This window comes from Rana temporaria, chromosome 4 (assembly GCF_905171775.1).
Source record: "Rana temporaria chromosome 4, aRanTem1.1, whole genome shotgun sequence".
Lineage (NCBI taxonomy): Eukaryota > Metazoa > Chordata > Amphibia > Anura > Ranidae > Rana > Rana temporaria.
In genome coordinates, this window is record NC_053492.1 from 178,957,833 (window position 1) to 178,983,349 (window position 25,517).

Below are 25,517 nucleotides of genomic sequence, written 5' to 3' on the forward strand. Positions count from 1 at the left end.
AAAATAGTTTTAGATCAGCTAAAAAACAGCGATAATAAATTATAATCACTTGCAGAATTGTGCGATAGCGATTTGTGGGGAAATTCGTCATAAAAAAATAATAATGACAGCGACAATTCTGCAACTGAGCAAATTTCAGTGATTTTGATTTGATTACATTATTGAATAATTTTTATTATAATTATATTATTATTTGTTATAATTATTTATAATTATTTATTATATTATAATTTATAATTTTGTTTTTAAAAAAATGTCATACCCGGGATGCCTATTAGAATCTTGTTTGGTCAGATTTAAGTGAGTTATTTCTAAAAATTACAGACCTACAATATAAAACGCCAAATTTCCTTGCAAATAATGGTACCGCTTTCAGCATGTTTTTTCTGAAAGAATCATACCGCCAGGGAGGTTAACAGGAGGGAGAGGCCAGGATTACAGAAGGACACGAGAAGAGGAGGATCTGGGCTGCTCTGTGCAAATCCACTGCAACAGAGCAGGTAAGTATAACTTGTTTGTTATTTTTATAGAAAAAAATAGACTTTATAATAACTTTCAATAAGATAATATGCTATTGCTAATGAATATATTTGTAATTGACTTTGGACGTAGAACCATTTAGGTCTCATCTTAACCTATTGGGATAATATTCTAGGACATACTGTAACTCAGATATCCTGAAAGTCTAGTTTTAGGGTTATAAGATTTTCTGCCACATATTTACTGTAAAATGTTATACTTTAAACAGATGTTACTTTTTTTAAAACAATTTGTCTACCTTTGTTTGAGATAACTACATCATTTAACATACAGCCAACCAGATAAATTATTGTTTTTTATCCTGGATCACAGACCTACTCTGATGACCCATCCAGTGCAACAAAGTGCATTATTATTACCATTTAGTTGCATGGCCATAGAAGCATTTGTTGGGAAGCTTAACAATAAAGCAAAACAGTCTGTACATTTGTGTTAAAGGAAATGTCTGCTTGTTTGGCAGTGTTCAAGCAGGTCTTGACCCGTGTAAAACCTTATAGTGTAGTTTTGGTTGTCCAAAACTTCTTGACCAATGAAATCATATCAATTGCTATGCTTGATCTAGAGCAGTGTCATTTCTATATCAGATAGAGTTAGATAGCCTGTTTCTTTCTAGTTATAACTGGACTAAAACGTCAATTATATTCTGTTAGTCACTTGCTAACAGGGCCTGCAAACTATAATCTAGACTAGTACAATTTTAAGAGACTGCTAGTTAAAAAAAATAAAAAAATAAAAATGAATAGTCTAACACATCACTGACAATAGCAGGATTTTGTTTTAAATGCTGAACCTATAACATAAAGGAAGATATACTGCTGAAAACCACAGGGGCTTATTCCATAAGATAAACAGCAATGTACAAAGTGCAGTAACCCAAAGCAACCTGTTTGAAATTATCTTTCCCTTTTATAATTAGAATAGGCTTGAATCTGATTGGTTGCAATAGAATTACTGCCCTTGATACATAATTACTGCTTTTGCAATGTTTTTCTGAAATTGCCCAGCTATTTAACATGCTTCTATCTGAATGCTAACTCACACTGATTAAATATTCGGAGAAAAGGTCTAATAAATAGGCATATAGGATATATTATCAATGATCCATGCTCTAAAATAGTTATACTGTGTCTCCTAGTGTCTACTGTGCAGCATACATATATACCTTCTCAAGGGAAGGGATTCTACAGGTTCTTGACATTATTTTAGAGCTGATATCTGTTTTATTGGCAAATTTTTCTGGCTGGGGATTTCCAAACATTCATTAACCCCCATTATTCTTAAATAGGTTTGTGTCATTGGCATTTACTTAAACTTTCTGACCAGTATAAATTATTATCCAAACTCGTGAAGAAAAAGGGAGAATTGTCTCAAAGAAAGCATATATGTATTATTACTGGAGCACCCTTGGGTCCACATGGAAGCTGATAGACCCCTTACAGCTCTTCCACAACTGAACAGAACTGCTCATCTCTGGTTTCGATTATGTCAGTTTGCATATGGTTTTATATTCATTTTTACCAGCATTTTTAAAAGTGTACATAATTCATGATATTAGTGGATAAAAATATCCCTATAGAATATATTTGGTCCTATTTGCCATTTCAGGCAGATTTTTAAATCTTTCATTACTATTAGACACTAATGTCATGCATAATTAAAACTGACTAAAGTGCAAACGTATAGTTACAAACAGGCTTGGTACAGCCTCAATCAGTGCAACTTTCTCTTTGTATTTGTAAAGTTATAATGAATTTTGGCAGTTGGTTATACCTGTGGACAATACCCCATATATCAGTTAGCAAAGGCATTTTTGACAACCAACTTCAGACTCTTGATTGCTACTGTATGTTGAGGTGCGCTGGATCTTATAGATGGTATTCCTTGGAAGGTACCTGCTTACATATATAATAGCAGGGATTGCAAAGTGATGCTAATAAAACTACTCCACATCTACTTACATGTATAAAGGTCATACAAGTTATGAGCAATCATTGTATAGTTGGTATAGATCCTCATGCACTGGCCAAGAGTTTTCCTTCTTTGTACTGCAGATGGTCATAGTACTAAGCATAAGTACAGAGCAGCACCTTCAAAACACGGGCATCTGATGAAGTATGGAAGAAATACATCCAGAATTTGGACTAGTTTGCTGTATAAAAGTATCTAGGACTCCTTTATGCAGTCTGATCAGTCTCATAGAGATCTAATAAAAGATAATTTCTCTGAAAATGGTCTTTATTGGAAAGCTAATCTTATTCAAATGTTCATAAAATAATGTAATCTGCAACTCCTTGCTGTTTGTGCTTTTATGTCAGATGTAACTGAGCAATATTTGGGATAAAAAGGCCAAGTTATCATCTGATGGAAGTACTGAATATCATGCCCATCTGCAGCAAATACTTGATTTGTAGAAAAGAGCATTGAGGTCCAGTCGTTCATGATTCTATATTAAAGGCTCTCAAGAGAATATCCAGGTCTCCCACATTGGCAGCATGAAACAGTTCTGGCTGCTCCATCATAGAAAGAGCTATTCTGAGTGCAGACCAAATGTTGCCTGAGTTGACTGGTTGAAGAGACTGCAGCTGAGTCCTGCTTTTCCTCTGCAGGCTTAGGGCTGTAAGGAAGTTGCTAACAGCCTCTCTGCAAAGACAACATATCAAAGGAAAAACATATCAAAGTCAAAGCCACATTCGTATGCAAATGTGATACCTCCAAATTAAAAGAATGCAGATTTTAGAAAGCACTGTTAACAAAATACAACATTCTACTATTCCTTCATAATTTTTACCAAGAAATAAAATGTTTTCTTTTCTAGATATGGCAGTCTTCCAGATCACATTCAAACATTTGAGCTTCTCTTTATCCTGAACAGTTAACATACTGTATTAAATGAACATGATAATAATGGAAACTATGTATTAAAGCCCAACTCCAGAAAGATTTAAAAATCCACCCTTGCGTTGGAGACCCGGACCCCTGCACTTCAAAGGTTATTTGCTTGTTTAATCTAGGGGCTATGGCTGCCGCTGTATCACGGGAGCGTGCTCGCAAGAGCTTTCCACCATTCGAGGGAGCTCGCATGAAGGTGGAAAGCTCTTGCGAGGAGGAGCCGAGACAGCCGCCAAGGGACCCCAGAAGACTGGGTTCGGGGACAGCCTGTGCAAAACGAGCTGCACAGTGGAGGTAAGTATAACATGTTGCCTTTAGTGTTCCTTTAATGTCCCTGTATTGTATATGATGACACCAAGGATCTGCCTGGAGCTTCCGGTGGAGGATGAGAGTGCTGAAGCAAGGAATCAGGTACAGTAAGTGAAAAAGACTCTTTTTGCCAGCCCCTAAACATAACGAGCAATTAACCATACATTGTGGGGGAGGTCAGGGTGTGGGGCTGCTGCAAGGGTGAATTTTATAAAGTCCCTGGAGTAAGGCCAGGGGCGGACTGACCATTGCGATTTTCGGGCACTGCCCAAGGGCCCCATGCCACTAGGGGGCCCCATCAGGGTTGCCAGGCTCAATAAAACCAGGGACAGTATGTAAAAATATGTGTTTTTTTTTACATCTGTCCCTGCTATGTCTTAAACTGACATGCTTTTGATGTGAAAATCCTGAGATTTTAGCTGCCCTGCCTCTGCACTGCCTCCTGGCGTGGTGGCCATCTGTAAGCCCAGGGGCCCCATAATCTTCTATTGCCCGGGGGCCCCATGGGTTGTCAGTCCACCCCTGAGTAAGGCTTTAAGTAAAATTTGACACTTTAAAAAGCAACAATGAATTTTAGTGCACACAAACAGATTAAATGACCGATTTTTTATAAAATATAGGGTTGCTTCTATAAAATAGGTATAAAACATGTCATGCTTTAAACTTGCGCATGGCTGTAAAATGGCAATAAACTAAGGTACCCAAAGTAAGTAATAATTAATGCTTTAAAAGCATTAACAGTTCATCATATTAGAATTAACTATGATTGATGGCCCTAGAATTATTGCTCTCACTTTGATGCTTGTGGCAATACATGCACATTTCCATTTCCATGTGTGTGGAGGGCAACAGGATTACTTTTAAATGTTTTTTACTTAATTTATCATTTACATTTGTTAACATTTCTTTTTCATTTAAATGTATTGCTATCACAAGCGGATTAACAAGCCCCCTATGTGATAGCATTGGCAGGTGGCTTATTTTCTTTCAGGAGACATTAGGGGTCTTTTAGACCAGGGGTCTCCAAACTATGGCCATCCAGTTATTCAGGAACTACAATTCCCATCATGCTTAGTCATGTCTGTGAATGTCAGAGTTTTAAAATGCCTAATGTGACGTGTAGTTCCGCAACAGCTGGAGGGACATCGTTTGGAGATCCCTGTATTAGACTATTAGACCCCTAATTTAGGTCTATTAGACCCCTAATGTCATTCCTGTCCTCCACTTGAGCTGATTAAGCTCAGGACTGTGCATGACTGGCTGTTTACTTGTGCAAGTTAAAAACTTCAAGTCCAAGTCATATATAGATGGCCTGTGGCTTAGGACGGGAAGGTTGGTAGACGAAGACAGGACATCATGCACTCTCTGCAGCTATATACAACCACCAACTGGCACAGCTGTAGTTGTACCAGATCTGTCTCTCCTCCCCACAGTCTGTAAGTCTCAAGAGAAGGGGCAAATTCTGACTTAGGCTGGCATATCTACTGATACGCCAGCCTAAGTCTCTCTGAATCTAGCTAAATATCTTCCGACCAGAGATTCTAACTTTTCCTTACTCTATCCAAAACTCAAATAAAAAGGTTTAGATATAGAGTCACAATGCAGTTTAAAATGTTAGGATCTTGTTACTGACCTGTGTGCTCCAAGATTAATGCAGCTTATTCCTAAATTATATCTGGACCTAATAAATCCTGGCTGTATCTCCAGGGCTTTCGAATAGGCCTCTACTGCTTCTTCACTTTTGTCTCCATTGGCTAATGTTGCACCCAGGCGGTTCCAAAGCGAGTAGTCCTGGCAAAGAAGAGTTAGTACAAACTCTGTTTTTCAGTTCATATTCAGCTTGCAAAGATGAATGTAACATATATCAAAAATATTTCTTAGTAATGTGCAAATCAATTATTTTGTCTCTAGTGATACATGTATATATAGTATTTATCACTGGTCTAGCTATAATGCAAACCTAAAAAATATATCATGAGGACATTAAAGTTCAGTTCATGTCCCATACCTGTTTATCTTCTTATTGCCCAATACCTCTGCAAGTTATGTTTTTTGACTGATTGTTGTTTGCTAATGTCCAAAACACCCTTTTCCCCCACCAAAATGTTGCATTCCCCCTCAATAGTTTTGTTCCAGTACAGCTTAATTTTAGTCACACCCTTCAGCACTAGTGTCTTTATGCAGATCTGAACTGTAGATGAAAACAGGGGGCAACAGCAATATTTCTGAGTGCTGATAACCTGGTCTGGCTATTCAAACTCTGATGTCTACTGGACTGCACACTGCTATTTAGACAATGTTCACAACTGCTGCAACAGGGAAGTGTAGGTAAGTCTATGAAAATGGGGGTTGTTAGTACATTGTCTATATGACTGCATATCTATTACTATAAGCTCAATTGGACTTTAACTTACGCACATCTGCCACACTGCCAGGCAAAATGATAACTCTACTATTTCTTTTGTGGTTGCCCACATTATGGTTTAGATGTGCTGCTTCCTGGATCACTTCTTTACTAGTTGGAGAGAAGTGATGATCCAGTGAAAAAAATGGGATCGGGAATGTGACAACTGTCAGACAACACGATATACACTGTCAAACTGAACTATTTGCCTGGAGTTCTGTTTTAATAAGATCAAGTGATTCTAAAACAAACAGAAAGAAATGTAATATTGTGTGCTCCATAGGGCAGTTGTTAAATAGTACATAGGGTCACTGTGTCAAGGAAAGACCATATACACTTTGAAAGCCTTTAGTGTTATTGATGCTGTGTATCTGCTGTTTTCTTATTTTCTGTTTAAATTATTTTAAAATATACATAGGGAATAGGTGGGGAAAGAAGACGTGAAATTGATATTTAGACATTTTTCAGCTTCATTAACTTACATCAGGTCGGACCATTAAGGCAGAGTTGAAAGCATCTACAGCTCTATCAAACTCCCCACTTAGGTTAAACAAAACTCCGAGTCCAGTCTGCAAGTCTGGGTCTATTAGGTCCCCATTCTGATGTGCTGCCTCTAGATACAAATCCTTTACCTCTTCCAAGGAAACACTGAAAGTATAACAATTCAAATTAAGAAAAGCAACCCATACAACATAGGCGATTGTGTTCACCCATATGATTTAACTTGTATTATACCATTGTTGCGATATACAGTATCATGGCTTAGTAGTAACAAGCTGCGTTATTCTAAAAATATTTAATAACAGCTGTTGCTGTTGTCTATAAAACTCTGTGCATGCCAATGATAGCTTCTAAATTAATTGTCATGCGTGCTGTTAACAGACATCTTTCTTTGAATATCTTGAATTGTATATCTGTGTATTTAGGTTATTTCTGATCTTGTGTTGTCAATCGAATTTGGATGACCTAATTATTTCCTATTTCCTTTATAAAAAGCAAGTTTCATTTTAGCTTTTAGTTATCCTTGCACATCATCATTTTCCTTAGGAAATACACACAATAAATTACCAATGTGTTTGTATCTTGGATCCGTCTATACTATTTATACAGCAGAGACATAAGCATTTGCTTCCTATCATTACCCTGAGATAAACTGCTCTAAACTAGTGCAAAACAGCAATATAACGTATTTTCCTTTTCACCCAAGAAGAATGTGATCCCTCCAGCAGATAAAAGGCTTCCAGGATTACATGGGCAATTTTTACCCTGGTTTTGTCTTTGAAAAATACATTACTAAGCCTCACAGACATTCAGCGTTGTTACACTGTGCCCTACTTGATTAAGCTGAAAAATAACCAAAAGAAATGGGTCACTACTAATAAGGCTTTAAAAAGTACACCTAATAAGCATTTAAAAAATGTATGTAATGTGTTTAAGAGAATCAATTATTGCAATGCAAACATACAACTTAAAGTATAACTAGATAGAGTGTAGAGGGATTAGAACACCTGTTAGTTTTTATTGCTATATGTGCCCCTGTAAGGGAGATTCACCCTCTCTTTTTGTCCTGTTTATCATCATCATTGGAAGAAAAAGAAAAACCAAAATTTTGGGTTGTCCCCAGAAAAGTATTAGAAGGAGATTTTTTCAATGAGCACACTAGTTCTGGTGACCTAGGGATCCCCAAGAAATTCACTTAATTTGCAGGGGTTTCCTCTTACTTCCTGTTTGGCTATGGGACAGGAAGTGAAGGTAAATCTCCAAAATGGGACTCAAATGGTGAAAACAAACCTTACAAGGTTTATAACCCTCCTATGTGCTATCCAAAAGGAAAAAAAAAAATGTTTGACTATAGTTCTACTTTAAAGCATATCTAAACCCATATATTGCAGCTTACATGTCCTTAGACGTAGTGGCTGACTTGTTTTCTTTTTTAGGCAGTTTTTTTTTCACCTTATGTCAATAATACACTTACAGTCCTAGGGTGAAGAATATTCACTCACTTTATAGAGGAATTGTACTGATACAATGAGACAGAAGTGTGTTAGGCCGTGTACACACGATCGGTCCATCTGATGAGAACGGTCCGAAGACTGATGGTCTGATGTGCCTACACACCATCAGTTAAAAAAACAATCGTGTCAGAACGCGGTGACGTAAAACACAACGACGTGCCGAAACAAATGAAGTTCAATGCTTCCAAGCATGCGTCGACTTGATTCTGAGCATGCGCGGGTTTTTAACCAATGCTTTTGCATACTAACCATCAGTTCTGACCTATCGGTTATCAGTCCATCGGTTAAATTTTAAAGCAAGTTCTACATTTTTGGACCGAAGGTTAACTGACCGATGGGGCCCACACACGATCGGTTTGGACCGATGAAAATGTCTTCAGTCCGTTTTCATCGGTTTTGACCGATCATGTGTACGCGGCCTTAGACTACAGATCACCTTTTGAAAAGTAGTCAAAAATCATCTAAGATTCTTCATGTTTAATTTAAAACATGTTATTGTTATTGTCATTGTTCAGACTTTTTCCAGTACAGTTTTATGATAAATATGATTCTGACAGTATTTTGGACAATTTTTCCCCTTTTTTTTGTCTTTGGAAAAGAAATGACTTAGCCTCACAAATACTCAGCATCATTACACTGTGCCCTTCTTGATTAAGCTGAAATAACTACATGAAATGGATCACTGTAATAAGTCTTTAAAAAGTAAACTTAATAAGCATTGAACAATTGATTTTCAAGTTGCAACAGTAGTTTAAGAGAATCACATTACAATGCTAGCATATCTAAACCCATATATTGTAGCTTATAAGTCCTTAGATGTAGTGGCTGATTAAACCCATATATTGTAGCTTATAAGTCCTTAGATGTAGTGGTTGACTAGTTTTCTTTTCAGGCAGCTTTTTTTCCCCTTTATTTTCAACATATTACTCTGTCAGTAACACACTTACACTCCTAGGGTGACAAATATTCACTCATGTTGTCTATAGAGGAGTTGCAATGATACAATGGGACAGAAGTGTGTTAGACTACAGAGCACCTTTTGAAAAGTAGTCAAAATCATCTAAGACGATCCATGTCAAAGTCCAGAGAATTTTCTCTGAAGTCTTTTGATACAAGCAGTTATTGTCATTGTTCAGACTTTTTCTATTACAGTTGTATGATAAATATGATTCTGACTGTAGTTTGGTGTAAGTTCAGAGCCTTAGAAACTAATGCATATATCATGCTTGGAGTAATCGGCTTCAATTAGAAGTTATTTCTAAGTGGTCAAGTACTAGTACAGTAAATATGGTTTATTGATGAAGTAAGTAAAGAGCTAATTTTGTGGTCAATTTTGTCTTCCTAGCAATAAAGTGTCTTTAATTTTACCTTTCACAAAATGGTTTTGACATTCTCCTGGTCAATGCTGGAGATTCAGATTTCTTCACTAGAAACTTATATCTGGGATTCTGCTTAATCCATGTTTTCAGAGCTTCATATGCATCTTGCTGATGCCCTATGTTGGTATAGCTGACAGCCAAGGCCATGATTGCTTTTAAATTATTTGGTTGTAGCTGTAAGCACCTGGAAAGCAATAATGAAACCACATATTAGTATACAAGGGGCTAGGTGTGAGAGAGTGGGTAACCGCTCAAAGAGAACCAGGTAATCTGATTCCTGTGGTCCGAGCCAAGGGTGCAGGCAGTGAAATCAAAATGCAGGTTAGGATGAAGGAAAAAAGCTGGGACAGCCGCACTCCAAAAAAACTCCTCCTTTAATTAAAAATCACAAAATACATGCCACAGCAAAAAACAGCACAACAAAAGAAAAGCTGACGTTTCGCACTATGCCTTAGTGCTTCTTCATAGCTATGAAGAAGCACTAAGGCATAGTGCGAAACGTCAGCTTTTCTTTTGTTGTGCTGTTTTTTGCTGTGGCATGTATTTTGTGATTTTTAATTAAAGGAGGAGTTTTTTTGGAGTGCGGCTGTCCCAGCTTTTTTCCTTCATCCTAACCTGCAAGGGGCTAGGTGTGTATATCTTTAAACATTTAGTTCCCTGTGAAAATATTTTGTTGCTGTGGTGCATACAATATTCGAGTTTCTAGGTCTGTTTTCTAGCAGAAGAACATAATATATGTGCTTGAAAGCAAGAAATAGCAGAAACACATGCAAGTTCCCTAATTTATTATCAAGTAAAGACCATGGGCCAGATTCACGTAGAATTGTGGCCGTGTAACGTAACCCGTTTACGTTACACCGCCGCAAGTTTTCAGTGTAAGTGCCCGATCCACAAAGCACTTACCTGTAAACTTGCGGCGGTGTATCGTAAACACGTCCGGCGCAAGCCCGCCCAATTCTAATGGGGCGGGTACCATTTAAATTAGGCACGCTCCGTTCGCAATTTTCCCGACGTGCTTTGCACGAACTTATGGCGGCCCGACGTGTTTGTGAATCGCGACATGCGTAACGTACTTACGCCGGAAAAAAAAAATTCAAAAGCGACGCAGGAACGACCGGCATACATTAACATGGTGGAGTAATTTTACACCATGTTAATAGCACCCCTAACTTTGCGATGGGAAACTAAGACTTGCGCCAACGTAACGACGGGAAAAACCTTTGTGGATCGCCGTAACTGCTAATTTGCATACCCGACGCTGGAATATGACGCAAACTACACCCAGCGGCGGCCGAGGTATTGCATCCTAAGATCCGACGGTGTAAGACAATTACACCTGTCGAATCTAAGGGCTATCTATGCGTAACTGATTCTATGAATCAGTCGCATAGATACTCTGAGAGATACGACGGCGTTTTAGAGATACGCCGTCGTATCTCTTCTGTGAATCTGGCCCCATGTTCTTTTAAAAAAAAATAACAAAAACATAGGAAGGATTATATAATTTTTTTATATTTATTTTTTACTTTTACTGCTTGTCAGTGAGAACCCAAAACACACCATATTCCTCGCAATCTTCACATTGCAAGATGTAAATAAACTCTGATTTCGGAATCTTGCTCATATTCTCTTAAAATACACTATATCGTCAAAAGTATTTGGACACCTACCTTTACACGCGCATAAACTTTAATGGCATCCCAGTCTTAGTCCGCAGGATTCAATATTGACTGGCCCACCCTTTGCAGCCCAAACTTGCTCATTCACACTATAGTGCCAAAAGTATTGGGCCACTCCTCCAAATCATTTGGTGGAGGGGGATTATGGTGAGGAGTTGTTTTTCAGGGTTAGGGCTTGGACCCCTTAGTTCCAGTGAAAGTAGCTCTTAAGGTGTCGGCATACCAAGACATTTTGGCCAATTTCATGCTCCCAACTTTTTGGTAACAGTTTGGGGATGGCCCCTTTCTGTTCCAACATGCCTGCGCACCAGTGTACAAAACAAGGTCCATAAAGATGTGGATGAGCGAGTTTGGGGTGGAGGTATCTGACTGGCCTGCCCAGAGTCCTACCCGATAGAACACATTTGGGATGAATTAGAGCAAAAACTGCGAACCGGGCCTTCTTGTCCACATCAGTGCCTGACCTTACAAATGCACTTCTGAAAGAATGGTGAAACATTCCCATAGACACACTCCTAAACCCTGTGGACAGCCTTCCCAGAAGAGTTGAAGCTGTTATAGCTGCTAAGGGCCTGGGCCAACTCAATATTGAACCTTACAGACTAAGACTGGGATACCATTAAAATACATGTGTGTGTAAAGGCAGGTGTCCCAATACTTTTGACAATATAGTGTATGTGATTGTGGAGGTTGTGCTAGTAGATTCTCACTCGTTACAGATTTAGGCAGTTTTTTTTACCAACATATACACTCGATCTATTTATGTAAAAATATTTTTTTTTGCAGTACATGCGCTTTATTGTTCTCCTTCTAGAATCAATGGCACACAGGTCATTACAATTTTTTTTCAGAAATATTTTATGAACGTCTTCTGCCAAACGTCTCACACTAAAGTGATAAGCATGACTAGGTGACAAAAGCTACCAGCTTGCTGGGTTGACTACTAGCAAACAAACAGTGTAAGGCTATGGCAGAATGTTATCTTTTTTTAATTTAATATAATATAATAAATAATTGGTTGTAGTCTACAAGAAATATCATACTATGTGCAATTTTTATTTTCATGTTTATGTCAATTCTCGGCGTCATAAAATGTAAACTTTTTTCCTTGGCGCTGGTGGTGGTCACAAGAGTGTGTGTGTTGGGGGTGGTGGGGGGGGGTTTGGGGCATTAACTGTGCAATATAACAAAGGTCTACATTTCAATGTGTTCTGGTTGCAGAAATGCATGGAGCTGAGAGGTAGCAAGTGTAATGTCAATTATGGGTCAATGTGGCTTCAGGATTTTCTGCCTGTGCTACATTAGTTTATTGTGAGGACAATGGCACTTCTAGGCCAATGTTGCAGGTTTAGGTATTTTCCTTTTCGTACTGTCAGTACATTGATCACAAAAATCATTATTATATTATAGCAAGTCTCTTCTGTGTTTTTTTACTTGTTGCTAACACATCGCCCAGTTTAATTTTTCAAAGCATAATGCCGCATACACACAGCCATTATGCAAAAAAACGATTTTTTTCTCGGCGTGATTTGTCGTTATTCCTCTCAAACCTGCCTTGCATACACACGTTCGTGAAAAAAAAATGCTCGGGCAAATCGCGGTGACATACAACGCGTACGACGGCACTATAAAGGGGAAGTTCCATTCGAATGGCGCCACCCTTTGGGCTGTCTTTGCTAATTTCCCTGTCTCATAACTTGCTTCTGAGCATGTGTAGTTTTTTCCCCCTCGTTAAAGCGCACACACGACCGTTTTTCACAACGTGAAAAAGAACGACATGAAAAACAACGAGAAAAAAAAGAGCAGGTTCTAAAACAATTTCGGGCATTTTTCTCGTCGAAATAAGGCATAAGGGTGGTAAAGTGGTTCTAAAGGCTCAAGGTAATTTACCTTCATGCATTCTATGCATGAAGATAAAAAACCTCCTCTGTGAAGCAGCCCCCAATACTTACATTAGCCCCATCTCATTCCAGTGATGTGCACAAGAGCCTCAGCTTTCTGGAAACTTTCCCTCCTCATTGGCTGACAATGAGGAGAAAGGGGTGGGGTGCAGGGCTGTGGCTTTGTGTGTGAATGGACGAACAGAGCCATTGGGAGAAAGCTTGCTTGGGGGCACTCATTGCAAGCTGCTTGCTCTGGGGGCACTCGGCAGGAAGGAGTGACCAAGAGCACCAATGAGTAACCTGAGAAGAACAGGATTTGGGCTGCTCTGTGCCAAACCACTGCACAGAGCAAGCAAGTGTAACATATTTGTAATTTTAAAAAAAAAGTAAGCCTTTAATATCACTTTAATAGCTACTTGCCCCCTTGCCTGGTTCAAGATGTTAATGGAGTTGTGCCTATTACAATACTTCTTAATGAGCTAATAAAATAAACCAAAGAGTGTCAGCTAAAGTGTGCACTGTATGTGTCTAAGGCCATAGACAGTTTGAATTCCTGCTGAACCAGCCAAGATTCAAACCGTGTATGGGCAGGCTGAATGTACCAAGTTGATTGATCAATCAACTTGGGTACAACCAACCTGATGGGTTTTGCATGTGATTATCGCTAGGTGCTGGTATAGCTGCTAGCAATAATCACTGTGTTCTCCCGGCGGGGATGGCAGGAAAAAAATTCACTGTGTATGGCTTGCATAACAACCACCATGCTCTGTTTTATTTAGAATTTCTATTGAGTTGATTATTTAGAATTTATCCTGCAAAATGCCAAAGGGCATATGGGTTGGTATTAAAGCTGAACTTCAAGCAAACAGCTAAAAATATATCGGGATATGCATATGTTCTGCTTTTTACAGTAGGCACTCATGAATGATATGTTTATTGCATATATTTATTTCATTATTGTTTCATTCATTTTTTTTTTTTGCCTTATAACATTTTTTTACCTTATAACATGATCATGTTATAAGGTAAAAAAAAAAAAAAATATGAAACAATAATGAAATAAATATATTGCATGATATCATTTAAAAAAAATCTATTATATTAAACAGTATTTAACTTTTCTAATGATTAACGTGGCTGTTCCGGACCACAAGCTAGGCCTATACTGTGTCCACCCATGCTTCTATCAAATACTGTATATTAACAACATAACTACCATCCAAAAGAATGCAAAGCTGCACAAGACATCCTCATTCCATTGTTATCTCAGAATTGCTGTCGTTTAGTGACATGCATGGAGCTTTCTAACCAGTCACTGACACAAACAGGGCAAATATATGCGACATGGGAACGGAGAGGCTGCAAGCTTGGATCAAACTGAATCATCCTCATTGTGAAGCATATAAAATCACATGGGTAAAAGATTTGTCAGTGACAGTATAGCACAGATATAACATTGGAGGCAGCATTGTAATAACATCAATTGTACCAGGGCTCAAAATTTCAAGTCTTGAGCTACTAGCCAAGCCTCAAGGGTTACTCGCCAACAGTTGCCCCACCCAACCCCTACCATGCCTCGCCCTAAACATGCCCTCATAAATTATCTCATGAAATGACACTTAAAATGTTTTATGCAGAATTAAGTTCTAAAAATAAAAATTAACAACTTTATCTGTGCCCACCAATGCAGCCTGCGAAAAGGCAAGTGTCAAAGCGTGTTAGCATGTGGGCAAAGTATATGTTTTGCTTGGCATAAGCATGTTGGGACATTCCACGTGACACATCTGACCATATGGGTACTGTGAAGAGCAATATAGGGCTGTGTATAACGTTTTTATTGCATATTTCCAATCTGAAAATAATAAAGACACTTTCTTTCTTAATTGTTTTTGATAATAATGCCGGGTCCTATATCCCAACTTCTGGTCCTATTGGAGGTTTACCACAGTATGGAACCTGTTATATCTTCAAATTTACATTGTTAATATTTTTGATGAGATCACTTTGGGTTTGTACCTTGGGTTAGTCCCTTGATTCTAGTCGACTATTCAACCTGTGGACTGTTCCCGGATAGCTCCACGGTTGCGAGTACTACCTGACTGAGATATGGGACTATATTCTCTCAATTTTGATACTAGTGTATGCCTTTACTGTTCTTGATAGCCTCAACAATGTAAAAATGTATACAAAATTGTATAACTCTATTTTGTAAAACGAATAACGATTGAAGCAGAAAATAATAAAGATGTGTTCATTTTTAGTACCTGCCGTTAAAGTCCCCTTAATCCATAGGGGTTTTTCTCTATTTGTAATCCTGCTCAATGGTTCTTATTGAAAAGATTTTCTTTTGGTAAAGGCATGCACCTTGACCACAACTGTTGCAAGAGTTACCTAAACACACGGCAATGACATTTTGGAGTTCTTGGAAACTTTTTTTTAGCATTTAAAAGCTAGCTCTTGGGTTAAATTAGCTGGGCCGGCCAGTTTTGGCCAAACTTAGCAGTTGTTTGAAATCTGCATCACCTGTAGATTATTTTCCTTACACTGGAGGGGCAATAGATAGCTTCATTTATCTTCACATGATGACATCACACATGTCAATAGCCAGGAGAACACCAGCCCCTAGATATCTGAGGTCTGCAAACTCCCTAAGACACCCAATTCTAAAGTCATGGATTTAAAATGCCCACACACCCATCCACCTCTACCTAGACTGTAATGTGTGTGAAGGCTAAGGGCTCTTCGGACATCTAATTTTGCATGGTGCCCTATGTGCATATGATGTGACATAAGGCTGGCTCCCTGCAGATCTTTCTTCTCAGCAACCACACGGTGAATCCTTTCACAGACTGATGATGACATCAAAGATGATTTAAACAACCTTTCTTCAAGACAGGAGCAAAGCAAACCTACATTTGATAGTGGCAAATGCTCAATGCACATATGTTTAGCAAATACTTAATTCATTTTCTTTTGATTACCTCTGTAGAGAGACAATAGCAGCCTGTTCATTCTCATTCTCTGCTTGAGTGATACCAAGGTACTGCCAAGCCTAACAAAGTTTTTTAGTACAAAGGAGAGAGATGGAAATATGGAAAGGAAAACATATTAACATCAATATTCTTAACAAACAGATTGTTTGATACATTCAAGCAAAAATAAGACATTTCATGAAAATGACTAATAATAGGAACCTGACTGTTCGGTCTGTGAGGGAATAAAATATGTTTGAGATTACAGTAGGTTAATCCTTCCATTTTAACTGTCTTCCAATCTAAACTCCTTCCTGGAATTTTCATTGTCCAGATTAGCAGGGGTGATCTCAAGAATTAATTTTCTAATTGACTTTCATACTCTAATCCGTTCTCTACCATCTAATTGCACTTATGACGTTTTCTTTTTTTTCCTAATTAGGTTTTAACTTCAAGACTTTTCAAAAAAAGGTGTAGCTTTTTTGATAATTAAAGGCCTTTATTTATAACTGCTAAACGCATTTTGTGATGTGCATTAACTCTTAACACAAAGCATGAAATCAAAATTTTAACTTGATATCTAATTGATTGCTATGGGTAATTACATATTACATATCTTTTACACCTTTTGTTTAATAGAACCGATCTTACTAGAATATTAAAAATAAACAGGAATCCACAGAACTATACCTCTGCATCATTTGGGTCTTGCAAAATAGCAGCTTCCAAGTATAAAATAGTCAAAGGCAAATCCCCTTCTTTCAACTTCTTCATACCTTCTTCAAAGGAAGCAGAACATTCCCTAAATGGATTATCCATGTGGAAATAATAACCCTAAAACAAAACAGTGGCAGATGTCATGTGCATATTAAAAAAAAAAACAGTTTACATGGTTTGTAATAGAGGGAATGTGTCTGTAACCAGGGGCGGACTGACAACTCATGGGGCCCAGGCAATAGGAGATTATGGGGCCCCTAGGCAATAGATTATTGGGCCACACAGTATACACACAGTATAGACACACAATATACACACACAGGGGCAGATTCCCCCTAATCGCCGATTTGAATTCTGCCGCCAGAGATACACTACGCTGCCGTAACTTACGGCGCAAAATCTTTAAGGATTCGAAATTACGCCAGGTAAGGTACGGCGGCGTAGCGTATCTCTGATACGCTGCGACGATCTATTTCTATGTGGATCTGGCCCACAGTATACATACACACAGAATACACATACAGACACACAGTACACACACAAAGTATACACATACATATACACACAGTACACACACAGTATACATATACATATTATTTCAGGGACAGATGTAAAAACACAGATTTTTACATACTGTCCATGGTTTTACTGAGGCTGGCAACCCTGATGGGGCCCCCTAGTGGCATTGTGCCCTCAGGCAGTTCCCGAGTGCCTGAATGGTCAGTCCGCCCCTGGCTGTAACTATCACCAAACATTCACTTGTGCTAAATCAGTCACTGTAATTTAAATCATATGCACCATTAATATTCACTTGCAGTGAATGCTTGTTAAAAGCCAGGTTCCCTGCTTTGTAAAAAAAAATACTCCTACATATTTATTAGCTTTTGAGAAAAACAAAACTAACCCTGTTCTAGCACTGCATACAGTTTAGAAGCTAATCAATATAATAATTGCCTCTGTTAAAGATAAACATGGTCCAAATTCGAAAACAATAATTAGCATGGTCATGGAAATTTGCCCTGCGTCTCATGTCTTTCTGAAGTGGGACTTCATTTTGCTGCATACTGCAATTCATCCAGGAAAATTAGGAAATAAGTTAATATTGACACTAATGACAATTGAACAGACTAAATGCATGACCATTTTGTTGCATATATATATATATATATATATATATATATATATATACTATATGACTGACCAAAATGATGACTGCACAAGTGATACGCTTGACAGCAGCGATGGACTGGCCATCGGGAGTACCGGGAGAATCCCGGTGGGCCGATCGGATAATTGGGCCGGCCGGCTGTCAATCACTGTCATTTTCGTCCTGGCCGCGTCCATCAAGCTGCGCTGGCCTGCCACTTCCCTCTGGCTCCGCCTCCTCCTATGTTTAGAGCGGCCCTGATCACCTCCCAGCGGCATGACGTATCTCAGGGGTCACGCTCACGGCCGTATGCAGGAGGGGATGGGAGGAGCCGAGCCCGAGGAGAGAGGCCTCAAGCTGCAAGACGAGGTGGAGCCAGCGCCGCCGAGGAGGAACGTGGTACAAGTACAGTACGCTTCAGTGCCACCACCACCGCACCATTCCGGCAACAAGTAAGGTTAAGAAAGAGGCAAAGGATGTAAATTATATGCAGGAAAAATGTTAATTGCTGAGTGGTGGATAGTGAGACTGTTTAGTGTAGACTTTTTTTTTTTTACTCTACTCATTTCTGCTTTTTCTTTCTATACACTGTACCTGCCCCAACACAACCCTCTGAGGGTTGCAAATAGAACCATCCTTTGCCCCTTTAAGTGCTTAGTTTCCTATTGGCTATTAACTAATGCCTTAGTTAGCATCGGATGTATGCAGATTATGAGATGTGATGACTGCCATTTTTTTTTTAATATGCATCATGGGGGGGAGGGGGGGGGCGGGTAAATCTGCCACCACTGGTCACAGTTACTGATGTGATATGTGTATGAAGATACTCACAGTTCATAATCTTCATACACTTATTACATCAGTTACTATGACCAGTGGTGGCAGACAGTACATCCCCCCCCCCTGCCATGCTGCGTTTTAAAAAAAAATCAGAATGCTAGTCTGTGAGGGGGGGGGGGGAGAGGGGGAGGTAAATGAACTGTCTGCCACCCACTACTGGACATATCACATTATTACATCAGTTACTATGTCCAGTGGTGGCAGACAGTACATTACCCCCCCCCCCCCCCCACAGACTAGCATTCTGTTTTTTTTTTAATACGCAGCATGGCGGGGGGGCAATGTACCGTCTGCCACTACTGGACATAGTAACTGATGTAATTTGTAAAAAACCTGTTTATACTTACAGTGGAATGTTTTTACTTATGTTTTTTTTTTGTGTGTTTGGGAAAAATAAAGTGGGCCGGTCTGGCTGAAGTCCAGGGCCACTTTATTGTCCCAGTCCATCCCTGCTTGACAGTGATGATAACTGCACAAACCATGTATATGTCTCTAACGATGAGTCCCCTAGCCATTTACAGCTAATGATGAGTGCAGAAATCATACACATGACCATAGCGACGGCTGTTTAGGCCAAATACATGAATCTAATGACTACATGGACCATTTATCTGACCCTTATAATGGCTGCATGGCTCAGTTAACTAATGTTAATGATGACTCAGCAAGTCATTTCTGAGACAATAATAATGACTTGCACAAGCCATTTGCAGGCCCTTAATACTGACTCAGGACTGACCTAGATTACATGTTATCTTCTGTCATATTTTCAAATGGTACCTGGCACGCTGTGCTAAATCCCAGTATTTCCCGAACCAGAATTGTGACATGCTACCAAGCCACAACAACAATGTATTAGTAAAGCAAAAGACTCCTGTTTAAAAACCCGATTTAGCTCGCTCAATCAACATCCTTTTGTATTATATATAGACAAATGTATGAATGTAAATATTTGCCAGCATCCTAGATTAATTAAGATTGCATTTATTAGTCAAAAATGTCAAACATTTAAAACTGTACCACAGACAAAATCACATTAATGATAAAAATAACTCTCCATCCACCCCACAGATGCAATGCATCAAATAACTTTAGGCCCAAAGGATATATCATGTATTGTAATTTTAACATTTTTGATATTGACAGTTTCTCCATAAGATGACAAAATTTTGTTTTCAGGCAAAGCTTCAGAGGAAATTTTCTGGATTTCTATGGGCATGAAAAGGAACTTCATGAGGGGTCACAACCCCAAATGTCCACAGCTTGTGCCATATGTATAGCAGATTTCTGATCATGTGTATTCACAGTCCATATAATGTGCATGAAAATGTGACCACAAATCAAAAAGGAACAGTTGAAAAGACAGCGTTCCAGAGGAGGTGTTGTGTATCAATCTTAGCGGGTAACCTACATACAGTATCTCACAAGAGTGAGTACACCCCTCACATTTTTGTAAATATTTTATTATATCTTTTCATGTGACAACACTGAAGAAATTACATGTTGCTACAATATAAAGTAGTGAGTGTACAGCTTGTATAACAGTCTAGCTGTTGGTTAGTTGTGGTGCATTTATTTCAGACAGTCTGAGTAGACTGATAGACTAAAAAGCAACATTGCTGTGTAATACATAATAAAAATACTGATCCCTAATCACCTCAGTGCTTGGATATCATGAGGTATAGCTCAACTTCAGGCAAAACTTCTTTCTAATTTTTTTTAAATGTTGAGTTCCCATCTATGGGACATATATACTGTAGCAATGCAGCTGGGAGGGAAACGGGCCAGGCTACTATTGGTTTCCTTTTGACTACCATTGCTGTTTAGGACTTATCATGGTTTTTGCTCCAGTACATGTCATCACTTCTTAATATCAGCACAAACCCATATCTACTGAAGGTAGCTCTTATTTTGATACACATTACTTTGGAACATTATCCATTGGAATCAATATGGGCACAACTATGCATCTGTTATATTACATCCATTGGGATTGATTACATGCAAGCACACAGTTACTATTTTACAGTTACATCATAGCATGTGGTTATACTTTTTGCAAAGCTATCCTATAGTTACACCATAGGAGGTGAATGTTTTTTCATGTTTTTAACAAAGCTATTCTGAACGATTTGCTTGCAGAACTGGTCATATATATGTATGTCTCTATGTTTTGCTTTATGGGAATATTACCCAGAAGACACCCAGGAATGGCGTAAGTGCTTTATTTCAAGCTGATATTCACTATATTCAACTTTTACCACATCTGCAAGGCATTTATAGTACCACTGTCATACACACAGGGATATCACTAGGCAGATATTCCTTCGGGTGTGATTGTATACAGAAATTTCTGCCTCAGAGACTGGTCATATGTTAATCTACACATGCCATGCACTGAAAGTATATATAGGATGATGCATCACTGTGTTCATGGACTCTGAAGTGGGGAAGAAATATATATCTGATAGTCATTCCTCAGATTGTTTCTCTTACCGATTTATATGTATGCTTTGCATCCTTTTTTGCTTACCGCTTTGTATGGATGACTATTGCATTTAACGGGAGGACCCTGGACCACTTTTAGAAGAGTTTAATACTATTCCCTGTGTATTTGAACACGAGTTATAGCCAGACTTTTGCCAAAACCATTTTTTTGGTTAGAAAATATGTCTGCTTTCTACTGCTCTGTACAAAGAGGGTCCCAAGTAGCAATTGGAAAAAAAGCCAATCTGTTTCAATCATCAGAATAAAAACAAATAGCCAGATTCACATAGACTAACGCTGGCGTATCAGTAGATACGCCATCGTAAGTCCGAATGCGCGCCGTCGTATCTTTAGGCGTATTCTGGAAACCAGATACGCCTGAATTTGGCCATGATACGACCAACGTAAATCTCCTATGCCATCGTATCTTGGCTGCCTATTTACGCTGGCCGCTAGGGGCGTGTACGTTGATTTACGCGTCGAATATGTAAATGAGCAAGATACGCCGATTCACAAACGTACTTACACCCGTCGCAGTAAGTTACGCCGTTTACGTAAGACATACGTTGGCGTAAAGATAAAACACCTCTCTAGGTGGCGCAGCCCATGCAAGGTATGGATGACGGAACAGCCGTGGTATTTTACGTTGTTTGCTTACGTGTACGTGAATGGGGCTGGGCGTAGGTTACGTTCACGTCGAAAGCATTGAGTATTTGCGACGTGATTCTGAGCATGCGCCGTACCAACGGCCCTCATTTACATGGGGTCACGGTTACTTTACATGTAGCACGCCCACTACCTGCCTAATTTGAATTAGACGGGGTTACGCCGGGCAATTTTCGCTACGCCAACGTAACTTAGGGAGCAAGTGATTTGTGAATACTGGCCTTGCCTCTCTATTTTACGTTGGCGTAGCTCAAATGATCTGCGCTACGCCTGCTTAACCACTTCCCGACCGCCGCATGTATATGTACGTCCACGGAGCGATCCGGGACGACGGCGCGGCTATTTGTTTATAGCCGCTCCGTCGCGATCGCTCCCCGGAGCTGAAGAACGGGGAGAGCCGTATTGTAAACACGGCTTCCCCGTGCTTCACTGTGGCGGCGTATCGATCGAGTGATCCCTTATATAAGGGAGACTTGATCGATGATGTCAGTCCTACAGCCACACCCCCCTACAGTTGTAAACACACACTAGGTGTACCCTAACTCCTACAGCGCCCCCTGTGGTTAACTCCCAAACTGCAACTGTCATTTTCACAATAAACAATGCAATTTAAATGCATTTTTTGCTGTGAAAATGACAATGGTCCCAAAAATGTGTCAAAATTGTCTGAAGTGTCCGCCATAATGTCGCAGTCATGAAAAAAATCGCTGATCGCCGCCATTAGTAGTAAAAAAAAAAAAAATTTATAAAAATGCAATAAAACTATCCCCTATTTTGTAAACGCTATAAATTTTGCGCAAACTAATCGATAAACGCTTATTGCGATTTTTTTTACTAAAAATAGGTCGAAGAATACGTATCGGCCTAAACTGAGGGAAACATTTTTTTTAGATATGTTTTTGGGCAATATTTATTATAACAAAAAGTAAAAAATGTTGCATTTTTTTCAAAATTGTCGCTCTATTTTTGTTTATAGCGCAAAAAATAAAAACCGCAGAGGTGATCAAATACCACCAAAAGAAAGCTCTATTTGTGGGGAAAAAAGGATGCCAATTTTGTTTGGGAGCCACGTCGCACGACCGCGCAATTGTCTGTTAAAGCGACGCAGTGCCGAATCGCAAAACCTGGCCTGGGCATTTAGCTGCCTAAAGGTCCGGGGCTTAAGTGGTTAAACATATGCCGATGTATGTGAATCTGGCTAAAAGGTTTTACATACAATTGAAAATACATGTGGAAGCTACACTGCCTCCTCAAGGCAACTTTGATCATAAGGCCCCTAACTATCTGGGTTGCCAACTATGGGACATATATGTATAGCAATGTACAGAGAGTACTCTCACTTGTAGGTAACCCTTTTCTCCTTAAAGATACAGTATCACAGCAGAAGCTCATATATAATTTTACATACCCTCAGTAAGGGTTGCATAGGCTATTTAGTAATCCGTCAGGTGACTGCCTTTCATGTAATATACAGCTGATTTTTATGCTATAAATGTCCACTAAAAAAGGATCTGGCGGAGAAATTATTTGACTAATTGTTGCTTTGAAGAAATTCTTGCATTTCACTTTTAATCTTCATGCTAGAGAATACAGCTCATTTGAAATTGAAATATGAATAACAATACATTTTTTTCCTCATTTTCCATCTACAATATCCCACATACTGCAGTTCATGCACTATAATCAACAATCACGCCAAAGCTGTCAGCATGCTGTAGAGTTTGGCATTTGCTGGGCTGTGAAAAGATTCTAGGTCAGAGATGATATTTGATGACAACAGCAGTATGTATTTCATGTAACAAAGAACAAAATAGGATCCTTGTATACTTGTACATACCGTTTCTTTAGATGATGTTCCAGTCTGGTTTGAACAGTTTGAACTGTCAGAAATCCAGTTCCTTCTTGCCATTTCTTCCCATTCAGCTTGCATCTTATCCCAAAATTCAGTGTCTGACTAAGAAAGATATAATTAAGTCTTTAGCTTATCTTACTACAAATATGTGAATATATTTATTTAGTTATGCTCTGTCTCCTGGTATGCATGCTTTAGGGACTTAAAAGAATACAACAAAACATTATGTATGATGTAAAGAAAATAAAATGCAAGTGCATCATTAGTGCTGTTAGTAATTATGTTAGTGTCCCTCTTCAAACTAGGGAATTCAGTTCACATGCATGGTTAATAATATTCTATCATTAACAAATAAAGGGCTTGTGCTTGAATACCTGCACAAATTTACCTAACACCTACCTAGTATCACCAACAAATATGATGCTGGTGATGTTCCTATGTAGCGTATATTTCACTAATACACACAGGTCATATAAAGGCAAAAACAGGCATTCAAGAAGTGAATCCTGAGCTGTGGTGGCTCAACGCGATTGGCACTGCGCTGACAAGCCATTCACCTCTGCAGCTAGGGGTTTGAATCCCGGTCTCGGCTACATGTGAATTGAGTTTGGTGGTCTCAGCCCGACTCCTGGTGGGTGTGCCATTTGTCAATGCGCTTAGTACGCCCACCCCCCGCCCACACTTACACGCACTCGAAATTGGGTTAACATGCACGCACTTTGACCACGCGGTCTCTCTAAAAAAAAAAAGAGAGGCGAAGGACTAACAGGGCAATCGCGGGTGTGTGAGGCGGTCCTCCCACACAGCCCACCCTACCTGCTCCGCTTTGAAGCCCAACGGGGCAGAGGGACTCCCCCAGAGGCAATCTGCCACCTTTCTCCATGCCCCGGGTGGCAATCGCGGGTGTGTGAGGGGGTCCTCCCACACAGCCCACCCTACCTGCTCCGCTTTGAAGCCCAACGGGGCAGAGGGACTCCCTATAAGGGAGTGAGAGGATCTAACCCCCTCACACACCCGCGATTGCCACCCGGGGCATGGAGAAAGGTGGCAGATTGCCTCTGGGGGAGGCCTGCCTACTCCCAACTCCTGCAGTCCGGCTCCTCTCTCGAGTACACGCACAAAAATAGACTTTAAAAAAAAAAAGAAGTGAATCCTTCCCTGTTCTCTTAATATTAAGGCTCTTTGTTTCAGGAGCCCTACTGGCTGGTTCCATGTACTCTTTGTGTAGGACATGCCAGCAGAGGGTAAAAGAAGCAGCCGGCAACTCCATAACATCAAGCATATTTATTGTGAAGCCTTCACAGTGAGTACAGTCAGCAACAGACTAGTTTCGGCGATAAGCCTTGTTCACGGCACCAGCCAGCAGAGGGGGCTTGGGGCAGCGAGAAATAAAATCCCTCTATTTATCGTAACCATGACCATCATTGGCATTTATTCTCCATCGTGTTTATATGGACTACATGAGCTCCTTATGCTTGTATTCATATCAAACTCTGACCTAGGCTGCAAAAATGGAGCAGATAAATAACAAAAAAAGTAGCTCAGATGTAACAGCTCCTTTGGAAATCACCAAAGCTTTTGGACTGCCAGCCCATGACTGACAATCTGGAAGCTATACACTCCTAAGGAATTGGATGTCATTTCAAAGAGTTTGTGGTTTTCACAGTTTTGAATTACACAATCTTCAATTAACAGCCAGCAGATGCAAAATGTACAGAAACCTTTCAGAGTACCGAAA

The 25,517-nt window shown here is 39.4% G+C and overlaps 1 protein-coding gene across 1 annotated transcript in view; it reads right to left on the reverse strand.

The window, feature by feature from the left end:
* Positions 1 to 1,260: 1,260 nt before the first annotated feature.
* The window catches only part of PEX5L (peroxisomal biogenesis factor 5 like), a 184,639-nt gene continuing 160,382 nt past the window's right edge, over positions 1,261 to 25,517 (reverse strand). Inside the window, exons 8-14 of the mRNA XM_040349430.1 lie at positions 23,765 to 23,881; positions 16,761 to 16,904; positions 16,080 to 16,150; positions 9,526 to 9,720; positions 6,625 to 6,790; positions 5,372 to 5,529; positions 1,261 to 3,180 (exon numbers count right to left, since the gene is read on the reverse strand). Of these exons, the coding sequence (XP_040205364.1) occupies positions 2,976 to 3,180; positions 5,372 to 5,529; positions 6,625 to 6,790; positions 9,526 to 9,720; positions 16,080 to 16,150; positions 16,761 to 16,904; positions 23,765 to 23,881 (1,056 nt within the window). The 3' untranslated portion in view covers positions 1,261 to 2,975. The remainder of the gene's footprint in view (positions 3,181 to 5,371; positions 5,530 to 6,624; positions 6,791 to 9,525; positions 9,721 to 16,079; positions 16,151 to 16,760; positions 16,905 to 23,764; positions 23,882 to 25,517) is intronic.